General features: G+C 41.2%; 1 protein-coding gene across 2 annotated transcripts in view; it reads right to left on the bottom strand.

The window, feature by feature from the left end:
- Positions 1 to 5,679: 5,679 nt before the first annotated feature.
- The window catches only part of arnt2 (aryl-hydrocarbon receptor nuclear translocator 2), a 73,443-nt gene continuing 66,579 nt past the window's right edge, over positions 5,680 to 12,543 (bottom strand). For both annotated transcript variants that reach the window (XM_023393251.2, XM_023393253.2), the window contains 2 exons: positions 9,027 to 9,172; positions 5,680 to 8,863 (listed from right to left, as the gene is read on the bottom strand). In XM_023393251.2, coding sequence (XP_023249019.1) covers positions 8,765 to 8,863; positions 9,027 to 9,172 — 245 coding nt within the window. In that variant the 3' untranslated portion in view covers positions 5,680 to 8,764. The remainder of the gene's footprint in view (positions 8,864 to 9,026; positions 9,173 to 12,543) is intronic.

Below are 12,543 nucleotides of genomic sequence, written 5' to 3'. Positions count from 1 at the left end.
AACACACTGTACATTCTGCACATGATGTAACTGACCAATGAAAATAAAAGTGTGTATAAACAATATTTCTTAAATGGTAAAAGAAAGATTTAGTCATGATTCTGATGAGACTAAAACTAAATGGATACTTGACTAACTGCTTAGCTACAGTTAATACTGTTGCATTCAAAGAGTAAACAGCTTGGTTGGAGGTGTCTGGTATTACTGTGTGTTTCAGGAAATGAATGAAATGAAACAGCTGCCGGCCAAGTGGAATGAAGAATCCTCAGTTGTTGATGGTAAAAAAAATCAATGTGTTTGGGAATTCACTCTTCTCTGCAAGAGAAAAAACTGAGGAGAACAATAATGCGACACCAGAGAACATCTCTGAACAGGTTACAGCCCAAAAGATAACAATGTTAACATTTAAATTCAACAGAAAAGCTGACTGTTCTTTCTTTCCCGTTTTTTATAAACATAATAAAACATCGTCTTGACCTCGCTGTCACATTCTGCTTTTCTGCACAATAATTACAGCTTCCTGAGCAACAGTGCTACAGTGCAACAGTAAATAAAAAGTTGCATGGACCGTGCGCAGCATACCAGCCATCTCGCTGTTGACCTTTTCTTTTTGTTGCATTGTCATCATCTGCTGGACTGGACCAGTGGAGCATGTCAGCTACCGTACTACAGCCACATGTAAACAGGAAGAAGTGGAATGAAGTCACAATGTGTCCACCTCGATAACACACAAGTATTAGACATAATTTAATCATTTATTCTTAAAAGTGTGCAGCTAAACTCTCTGCTTCTCTAAGGCCTCAATTATACTGGCTTGCAGATGAGCACACAGGCAGCTGCAAACACCACAGACATGTATTTGGTGTTGTTATATTTATTTCTAATCTGCTTGGCAGTTGGTGCCCTTGTAGCGTAACGGCTGTACACACTGGTGTGGACAAGTTCACACAGATGCGACAAATCGAAGGGTACATGGACATCTGCACAGAGTCTCATGCACGCCCTCTAATGACGACTTTCACAACACACAGACACTTGTGTACTTGCAGGTGCAGAAAGTATAACTCTAGCTCGATGATGAGTTAAATAGCACCAGATATATAAACGTGTGAGGTCTGACTGGTTTTAGGTAGAGGGTGGGCGGATCGATCCCAAAACATCGATTCTTTTGATATGTCTCGTTTTTTGAGGATGGATTCTATCGCCAATAGGATCGATATCAGTTTCAGTTTCTCTCCTCTGTGTTGGACTCATTCAGAGTGGAACTGAATCCGTTATCGTGGACACAGATAAGTTCACCCTACTCTTTGTCACTGCTGTTGTCATGTTGTGTGCACTCAAACATGAACCAGTCTGCAGCGAACTTCGCACCCACACCACTCTCACACGCAAGCAATGCAGCACCTCGGTGGCTCATCAGTCCTTACGGCAGTGGCCCGGGTTGAATCCAGCCTGAGCAGCTTGCTGCATGTCATCCTGTCTCTCTCTCTCTCTCTCCCAGCTTTCCTGTCTCTCTCTCACTGTCACTATCACATTGAAAAAGGCAAAATTGCGCAAAAAATAACTACAAACAGCTGCATGAATGAATGAAGCTGCTTTTTCCTCTGCTTCACTTTCCACACACACGCTTCAGTTGGGAATCAAACCCAGGTCTCACAGGCAGCAGTTATAAATTCTACCACCCTTAAAATGTTTGATAACTTATAACTATATCTCGTTGTTCTGGACTGTGTTTGTTCTTCCGTCTGCAGTGGTTTCAGGGGACCTGAGAACACGGAGCGCTGCCCAAACATGATGGGAGTGTGAGTGGAGGACGGAGCTGGGTGGATTAATAATAAAGTTGCGCTGAGTGTGTAACTGCAGGTAAACAGGCAGCGTGTTGATGGGCACGGTGGAGGGTTTTTATTTTTTTCTCTTTGTGGTTTGAATGCTGTCGGCAGTGTATTTGGAGGAGATTCTCAGCAGCATGATTTAAGATAGACCTGTCAGCACGGAGACTCACTGACTGCAGACAAGCATGCAGCTCTGCTCCGCCAACAACAATGCACACACACACCACACACACACACTGCAGAACATCTCAGTGGCTTATGCAAATTGAAGACTGTCGCACCCACACACACACAAACACACACGCACGCACACACACTCACACACACACACACACACACACACACACACACACACACACACACACAGCAGAGCGTCTCTGTGATGGCTTCAGGGCCTGAGGCGAAGCTCTGTAAAGAGACCAGATGCCATTCGAATGCTATTTACAACACTTGAGCTGGGGCTTTTTCAGATAAGCACCATCTCTGCAGTTATCATGTAATGACACTCAGTCAGGCGATGTGGAGTGGAGCCAGACGAAAGCAGCATGTAGATGCAGAATGAAGACATCCTGAGAATGAAATGCCCCCCCCCCCAGTTCATCACAAATGCTGCAGAGCTTAGCAAATGTCAGAGGGGAATTTAAGAGGCTAATCGGAGTGCATGTCATGTCAGGAAGGAATGTGGGAAACTATTTATTTTCAAATCACCTACCAGTTTGTTCAAGAGCCGAGACTGAGGGAAGGTGTTAAAGTGCCAAGCAGGAGAGATGCCAGGAGCTGCCAGTTTGTGTTTGTGAGAAAAACAGATCTGAGCTCTGGCATTCCACTTGACAGGCTTCAGAAAAGTTTTCATGGCACATGTGGACCTCATCGAGGCTGAGTGGGAAGATCAGATGCTACAGGACATTACAAGCTATGACTTCAGGAAATCACTGATTCTGTTCAGCTGAAAACCAAAGTTCTTCCAGTTGTTTGTCTTGTATGTTTCCATTTGTTTTAGGAAAGTTTACTATTAAAATGACATGGCAGTTGCATTTTGCACTGCCATACACACCTGCTGCACTTGTATAGCCAATCAGAACCGATCAGACCTGTATATAGTTAGTGCAATAATCACATATAAAGTGATGGATGGGCCTATGCTCAGCAGGGCTCAGAGGTTGTTGATTCCTGTATATTTGAAGACAACAACAACAACTTGGTAACTGGAGAAAATTCATTGTTTGTGTTGGTACAGTACTTGGCTAATAAAGTTAATGTTTACCTGACTCAGACTTTAATGCATTTTGGTGCAAATTTATTCTACAAAACAGATACAGTCACTTAGCTGTTTAAAAATGGCAGGTTTGTTCAGTAGGTCCTGTCTCACACAGTGATGATACAGCAGTGATGATTCCGATCAGTCTGCAGTGTTTTCATATTGACTTTTGGTGTCACCTCAGCTCAGCTGGAACCACGCCGGAGGTGATGCCTAGAAACTTCAGGCCAATGGAAAACCCAAAAAGGGGAGAAGAGCTGAGAGACTCTTACTGACTGAGACTTTTACTGTCCTCCAGTGATTTAACCTCTCACCTTGTTGCAGTGATGTAAAGCTGTGGATGTGATGAGAGCTGAAACAGGCTGAACCGCTTAAACCATCAGGTCCATGTGCTAATGAGTTTGATTCTAGCTGGGCTGGCTGATACTTCTGCCTCTGTCTTATAGAGTGGTCCATGGTGTTAGTGAGAATATCAAATTCATCATCATCAGTCAAGTCATTAGTAAAAGATACGACTTCAGTCAGTGGGACATGTTGATTTTCCCGCTCTTTACCCATCATAACATTGAGTCTATTCCAGCCTTCCCTGGCAGAGCCGACTCTCCGTCTCTTCTTTATGTTTCCTCCTGTTCTCTAAAACTGATTTTAGTTCCTGTCTATTTGGCTGAACTAGGTCCCGTCCCCATTTGTTAAAGCAATTCTCCTCTTTTTGATACATGGTCGTGTACATGTGGCTCCTTTCAACTGTCCGACCTGCGGCCTCTTGATGTTTTGGTCCAGTTCCTGCATCAGGATGATTGTGGCCCCCCAAACTTAACCTGAGGGTCAGATAAACAGGCCTGACTGACACCGTCAGTAGTGATTGTTGCTTCTGGCTTTAACCGTGTGTTTGTGTGTTTGTGTCTTTGTTGATGAGATTATGCAATTTGAAGTCAATCTTGCTGTTAACTCCTCATTTTAGTTGTTGAAAGATTTCGCCATTTGTGTCTCAAGATCTCGACACAGTCCATGGGGATGTGGTGTTTGAAACTCCCGACTTGGGCGTTTGGGCAAAAAGTCAATGTCTGCTCCAGTGTAGGTAAGTTCAGCGTCATCATCACACTCCAAACAAAATAGCAACGTGAAGAAAATCACCATCCAAACATTGTGAAGTTCCATATTCAGAAACTGAGTGCTTCGTTTTTCTCAAGAGGTTAGACACATCAACACGCGAGACAGGATTCAAAAATACACAAACAAACAAACCACAGATGTGAAGAACTTAAGTTGTGTGCTTTTCCAGTGTTCTCCACTCTCTTCACTGACACAGGATAAGTGTTATAATCCATCTGAAATTCATAGGCCTAAACATTTTTAAGCCCTTGAAGATCTGATCATCACCTGAGTGTGTGTGTCATGTGGATCAAAGTTGTCATATTGACTTTTAAGATGTATTGATTGACTCGCAAAAGTCCAATCATGCACTGAGTAACAATATTCCACCTTAAAAGTTGCAAGTAGCTTCCGGTAGCCTTTGCTAATTAAATTACAGTAAATTAAATAACTTTTTTTCTACCAAGCTCTTTTTAATTAGTGACGATGAAGAGGCAGAAAAACATGCTTCTTTATTTGTGATGCATTTGCAAAGAAACATGAGAAAGCTTGTTAAACTTGGACAGTTTCTGCTGCTGGAAAGTGTGCTAGTATGAAACTATTCGAGTCACAGTAACATGGTCAGTTATGGTTGACTAATGTATGTAAACTCGTCACCGTAGATACAGTGGTTACATAACCTTCATGCATGAATGTGCGTGTGTCATAGGTGCACTCCTTAAACAAATAGCACTGCACCTCACAGATGGACCACTGCTACATTGGTGCAGTGAACACACATTGACACTACCCTACGTTTCGAACCCCCGAAGGTGACGCAATCTGCCAGATTTGCTCAAATTGCTGTGAACTGGAATGAGCTAGAAACATTAAACTCGGCCCAACTGGCCACATGGTGGCGGTGTAATTAAGACCAATTTTGGAGAGGCCACGCCACTCACACCGTTTGTCAGATTGACTCGATTGGACACACAAGTCCAGCTCAATGTGCTCTACGAAAAAGCATTCCGGACCATATTAGTCTGCCATGATGGATTTTTTGCTAATTAGCATAATGTGAAAGACACTAAAATCAATAGAACTTTATGAATTTTTACTTACTAAGCAATACCAAATTTTGTATATTGGCTAGGGGAACTAAATGAGCAAGATCGGTCAAAAAACATGGTCGCCATCTTCCAAAATACAAGATACTTTCAGGCTGTGATAGGGATTAGGCCTACCAGAGCATTTTGAGCCTGACCCATAGGGGGCGACACAAATATATATTATATCATACAATATGTACCTCAAAACCTGGTGGACAGAATTTCACCAAATTTGGTGCACATGTTCTGGGGGCAAGTATTAACAAGTTGGGACCTGCTAATTGCCGCCTGTGGCTATAATCTTGACTATTCTTGAAATCCAAAGAAGATCAAAATGAAGGATGTCACCTTTCACAAATGTTAAGAAAGCCTGAACAATGGGACACTAAAATTTTGAATGGAAGCCACGTAACCAATAAGAATTTATTGTCACAAGCACAATTTGTTACACAAAAATAATGGGTCACATTTACACAATTTGTACATGTCTAGAACTCAATGTACAATGAACAGACTAACTAAATACCAATAGTTAAATATGTACTCACATTGCACACAATATCATTAAAACCTACACAAAAAACATATACTGTGTGAAAGTAACACGAGTCGACATAAAAATCACATTATTTACAAAAAAAAACATCAATTTGAGATCTTTAGCAAAAGGACTCGATGTCTGCTCGAGGTTCTCCCAACCGTCTGTCAGAGACATTATACAATCTATCATGTAAAAGCTCCCCTACTAGAAAGTATTATTCAATCTCTTAATAGTTGAAAAGATTATAAAGTAATTAAGTCAAGTAGCGAGAGCTGAAGAACACCAAATACACTAGTAAATACTGCGCTTTGCTTCGACGGTATGGCGGTTTTTCCCTTTTAAAGCAGGCTGGTGAGATTAGCAGTTAGCTTCATGAAGTGCACTTTAAGCCTTAGTTCAGCAACTGTCTGCGATGAGTTGATTTGTTTTTTTTTTTCTTTTTTAATTTAGTTTGATTTATACATAGAATCCTTCTGTACTGGCATCAGGTTGTTCTCTAGAGTTCTGGACATCACTACATATAGTTTACACAATAAGGTTGATGGAGAGAGTGAGGACAGCAGCAGGTGGAGGTGAGCACCTTCCCCTCCCCTGCTGCTGTTTGGCAGAGTCAGTGAAGAGGCTGCACGAGGCAGATGGAGGCGAACGTCTTCAACATAAATCTCACTATGTCTGAGGAAACGGGTCGTGCGGGGACGTACTGCCATGTGCCTCAATAGTGTTGTCAACTGCTGCTCTCTACAAACACTGCAGGCGTGCAGAGGAGGTGAAAGTCTGTTGGTCATACTGGACTGTGAGGTAAGTGACATCCTGTCTGGTCTGACACATGCATACAGTCATCAGCTGACTCATTGTGCTGTGTGTCCACTGTTTTCTTTCGGCCATTGTGAGAATATTTACACATGCAAACTGTTTATTCTTATGAATTACTTAATTATTCTGGACTCATAATGAACATGATGGCGTTGAACTGTCCTTCATTTGGCACTGATAACATCCCCTAATGAGTAGTGACACCCACTGACTGATGACAGCAGATTTAATGCATGACCCTGTGTGTGTTATTGCCACACTGCTGTATGCACCATGTAAGGTGACCATGTATTGACCTGTGTGGTGTCAGTGCACGTCTTTACAGGAACTGGGAAAAGAAACAAAAACAATAATGTTCCGTGTGCACAGAACCAGTGTTTTATATTTTCTCTCATAAATTTGGGACATTTTTCTGGAGTGGTACAGACCTACATTCCTCAACAGAGAAGTAATGATTAATTAGCGTGGTATGTGGAGATATTGAGCAGTAAAACTGTCAGCCCTACATCAACACCATCACTAAGAAATGTCAAGTCAATAAGTATATATCTAGGGTAGATTTACTGCGGACTATTTCAGTTGTCCAGAAACAAGCGCTCATTTATGATGTAATCAACCTGTGTATTAGTACATGACAGATCTCTCTCTTTGTTGTTCAAGGCAGAATGACTTATAAGCGAATGTTTTTTTTCTCAGGTGTAATTATTGCATGTTGAAAATCCAGACAGCAGCGGACACACACACATCTTCTATGTGTAGTAACAGTCATGAATTGTGTTCATCTGCATGTAAATACGTCATGTGGACGTAGATTTTTTGTGAAAACTTGCCTTCACTTATCAGATCTGAAGGTGATAATGATAACACTCAGACCAGCCTCTGACAAACACATCTCTCACCTCTTGACTGACCTCCTCTGGTCACACTGAGACTGACTGCAGAGAGCCTGAGACACTGACGACAGACAGAGCTGATACAGGTTGACTGATGTTCCCTCCATCTGACAGTGGCGCTCGTCTTCACAGCGATGAGGTATGTGTATTTTCACAGATACATACTGCGGGCCTTTGCAGCCCAAACATTTGTGGACTGTTGTGTTTGTATGCGTGCGAATGACAAGTGCACCCAGACATTCACCATGCTGCACATCAGCCGTGTGTTGGTGATCCAGCAGTTTACACTACCATTCAACGGGTTTACAACACCTCCATTTATCCAGTTACTGAAATTTACAGCCTGATGTCTCAGTGTTTCTGAAATGAAAGCATCAGACATATAAATAATAAAGATTTTAAAAGAAAAGAATCATGAAATCTTTCAATTTTTGACTGATTCAGAAGCTCATGAGGTCCTTTCTAAAATGGAAATAAAACCCTGCTGCAGAAGTTCCCACAAATGTGTCGCACTGGTTTGTTTTGCTTTCACCTTCTGTTCAGATCATCTTAAAGGAGCTGTATGTAAGTTCTGCTATTGCTACATAGCTAACATTAGCATTAACAGCTGTTTATTTACCAGTCTAGAAGAAACGTTGTGAATTCAGCATCAAACTTCTTTCCTTTTTTCCCCCAAAGCTGTCTCCAACACCAATGTTAACTCTTGTCTTTATAGCATCTTTTCTTCTGCTGAAGTTAGCGTGCTAACCAGCTAGCCCCGACCCGATTAGCCCGTCTTGTCACTTTCCGAGTCACTGGAACGTCCAGGCTGCCCTAAAGTAGTGCTGCTCCACAGATGTATTCTAACCTTACATTGTAAATGCAATGATGGAAGCTCTTGGCAAGACTGGCAAGTAAACAGCTGTTAATGCTAACATCATCTATGTAGCAATAGCAAAACTGACGAATAGCTCATTTAAAGCAGCTTGGGTTTAAGTCTGAGCCTGTGCTGATCTTCATCTTTCAGTTTTTGATAACCTGAACTGTTTTTCTTTTTCTTTTTTTACCTTTGGCAGTTTACAGCTGACCTTTGTACCATTTAAAGTTATTTACTGGACCTGAACTGCTCAATTTTCAATAGAAACTGGAAGAAGCGAGTGTTCTAAAACTTCTGAGTGGTAGTGTAGAAAAATGAGACAGACCATGAGAGATGAATGCAAACATCAGTCCAGTTCTGAGAGGGAGAGTGATGGAGAGAAAGGGGGGGATTACTCAGAGAAGGGTGGGAACATGCCAAGGTCAGCGAAGTCCTCAATGTTGTAGTTGGCTGTTCCCTGGGTGGGATCTCCAGCCATGGGTAACATGTCCTGCAGAGACACAGGGAGGGGGGGGGCTCAGAGGTGAGGGGTGTTCTGAGGACACGCAGCTCTTATCAGACATATCACATATCTGTGTACACTGGTGAGCAGCCAGCAGCTAGACACGCTGCTGTGACACACTACAGAGTGAGTGTGTGTGTGTGTGTGTTACCTGGAAGACTTCTGTCTGGCTGGGGTTGGGGTGTGTGTGCTGTTCCCCGGCCTGCTGCGAGTGATGTTGGTTCTGCCACTGGGACCAGACCTCACTGGGGCGACCCTGGAACTGGGCTCCACTCTGACTGCTTTCCCCTGACACATCTGGAAACACACACACAGGATAACTTTCTTACATAAGGTGGACGATATAACGAATATACTCAATGTATCGCAGCTTCTTGAGAACAAATTGCCACGTAATTGTTTTAAGACGCTGGTTTTCACAGACAACACGCTGCCACGCCCAGTGTTTTTGTATCTGGAGTGGAGGGAACCACAGAGAGACTTCACATGTATTCAGAAACAGAAACTGAAGATGGAGGCAGATGAATTGGTTCAGAAAAGAAACAGCACTGGGATAAATGTCTTTTTCAGTGACTCTTGTTGCTTGAGTTTTTGTTGCATTGAGCTCGGTTTTTGTCAAGGCCCAAATTTAACTTGGTTGTGATTTCCCCCCTTTTGTAAATTTAAAATTGTTCCAATAGAAATCACTAAAGAATGACAGGTAAACAAGAAGGTTTGAATGCAGACAAATGTCAGAGGGACTACATTCGTCATCATACTGATTTTATGCGCCAAAGGGTTAAATTTATGAGCTTTAAAGGAGATTTCAAAATATATATCTGTATATAGATATAGAGACATATATCTATATAATATAGCCTAAAAATATGATGATATCATTTATGAGCCCTACATATGGTCCAGTTGAAAAAATATAACATTTTTTGTTTCATTAGGTATTAACATCATCATTACGCAACGTCTTCAAATTTAAGTCTAATATTCAGTGTTAGAGAACCATTATTATCATGAGCAGTATTCCCTTAGCTGCAGTAGTGCACAGATAAGGAAAGCAGCTCACTATCATTTTTCAAAAAGAAATTGTCGCACTGTTTTATTGATGATGTCTAATTAATCTTGTCTGTCAATTGGTAATTACATTCTGTGTTTTGCTTTATCCTCCTGTCTTCAAGTCTTTTCTCTCCTCTTCCAGTGTGTGGCCACTGTCAGCTGTTTGATGCTGCATCGCTTTCTCTCTTTAAAATCCTTAATCTGGGAGGATCACTGGATGTACTGTTTCACTATTTCCTGTTTTGTTTCCTCTTTTTCAAAACAAAACATTAAATTAAACTAAAGTATTCAAATAATCTTAATTAGTGCCAAATGATTAGTTGATTAAACAATTCAGTTTAATTTAATGACCAATTTAAGTCAATTATAAAGCATCAATGCCAAACATTCATTTGTTGGTGATGTTATTTATTTTAATGGATGGCTGCTCAGACAAAACTAATTATTAATGAAAGTTCCTACATTTTCCATTTTGTACTATTTTCTACAAACTAAATGATTATACGAGTGAGTGAAAAAAAAATTATGACAAATGAATCAATATTGAAAATAATGACATAATATGCACAAGCACTGGTTACTGTTGCTCTCATCCAGGAAATTATATTACTACATTTACTGCAGTTCATCATAGCAACAAAAACCCTGGTGAGTAATATGGGTTTCTGGCCGCTGGAATGCTAGAGGGCTTTTAATTTGAAACAGTTAGTGTTGAGTTTGTATTAACTTTAATAGGACAAATGGAGCCAATCAAACTAAAATACCACTATTGCACCAAACAGAGGGAATCAGAAATAAAGGCCTGTTGCCTTCTGTAGTCACTATATAAATACAGTGGTTGAAAACTGTTGTGGATCTGCTATAAACTCCCCCTGATGACGTTATAGAAATTGTTCATCATTTTCAAAAAACAGTCAGCCACGGACATCCGTGGTTGTAGCACTGGCCCCTGGCTGGAAAATAAGAAATAAACTAGAAATAAAGAAATAAGGGCCTCTGTCAAATAAGTGCTTTATTCTCTCCACAGCAACACAACCTGATAATAGCAGCAGTAGGAGCTTCGTGACTTTCTTCTTGTTAACTCTCTCTTGCTTATACAGCAGCTACACACTTCACGGTCTACATGAGATATGAATACACAGATGTGCACACACATATACACACCCTCTCCCTGTGAGGCTCTTTTATATCCCGCTGAGAACATTAAAGCGAAGCAGATTGATAAGTTGTCTGCCTCCTCTGCAGATAATAAACAAAATGCTCTTCTCCATGCGAGAGGCTGAGCCGCTCGCTGATGAAGAGAGGAAAGACCAGAGGAAGGATGAAAAAAAATTAACCAAACACAGAGGAGGAGAGTTGTGCATACATGCATTGGCAAGCAGAGAGGATACGGGAAAGCAACTGCTTATTATAAATGAATACTGAAAACAGCAAATGAATGGCACTGGCTGCAACTGACTTCATTCTTCAAATGGTCTGACAGGTGGAAGAGAGCAACGAGAGAGTAAAAATATATGACACATAAAAGTCAAAAAATCACGGCGGAACTAAAGAGAGGAAATAAAGAACAAATACATAAACCAGTAGATAGAGAGAGAGAGAGATAATCCATCTGGCTAATGTGTGTTTCCATTAAAAGGCCATCAACTAGTTGTATAGTGGACATGCTTTATTTACTAAGTGGACAACAAACAGGGAGAGTCCTGGGCAGCTGGTTGATGAGCCGTCACTGACTGAAAAACACTGAAGCCTCCTCAACCTTTTGTGTTCTGTGGCTCCAGGAAGAGAAACGTTTGGTTCAGAGTGAAACGCCTCCACTAGCATAGCACCTTCATTTTCAATGATAACTGCAGAAATTATTTTCATTGTTGATTCATCTGCTGATTAATTTCTCAACTAATCAACTAATTTGGCGTAAAAGAGGTGAAGAACGATGTTTTTTTTTGTCAGACCATTTCAGAACCCACAGATATTTACTAGAAGACAAAGCTGGGATCAGTAAATTTTTGGCATCATCAAAGTTACACATTTTTTGTTGATTGCAGAATCGATTTAACCACAAGTTGTTTAAGCTCTAGTCTCCACAACTGTTTATTGATCGCCATGAAAGTGGTTCAAATTTAGGTGGGCCTGATTATAAAACAAATCAATCTGATTCATTTAGACTTTTACTTTTGCATAATCTGCACAGTGTCTACATCGTGAAACAAATAGTTATTTTAAATCAGAAAGTAACACAGATGACAGCTGGCTATATATCTACACATCTGTCTTGGGTCACAACTGTAACTAATAGTTTGACTGCCATGATGATCCCTGGTGTCCAGCTGGCTCTGGCTTTCTCCTTGCAAAACAATCACATCTATGAGAGGGACACACTGGAGAAAGACTCACTGATCTATGCTATATTGGTTTGCTATTTGCTGTTTCACTATCCAAACTGGGGCAGCATGGTGGTGCAGTGGTTAGCACTGTTGCCTAACAACACGAAGGTTCTGGGTTTGACCCTGCCATGTTCTGTGTGGAGTTTACATGTGGGTGGGGGTTTTGTCCTGGTACGACTTCCTCCAACAGGCCAAAGACAAGCATGTTTAGATTAACTGGTGACCAATTGGCTT

This window comes from Seriola lalandi, unplaced genomic scaffold (genome assembly GCF_002814215.2).
Source record: "Seriola lalandi dorsalis isolate HSWRI2012SDOR001 ecotype SW California unplaced genomic scaffold, Sedor1 jcf7180002054931, whole genome shotgun sequence".
Lineage (NCBI taxonomy): Eukaryota > Metazoa > Chordata > Actinopteri > Carangiformes > Carangidae > Seriola > Seriola lalandi.
This window is presented reverse-complemented; position numbering and strand designations above follow the sequence as displayed.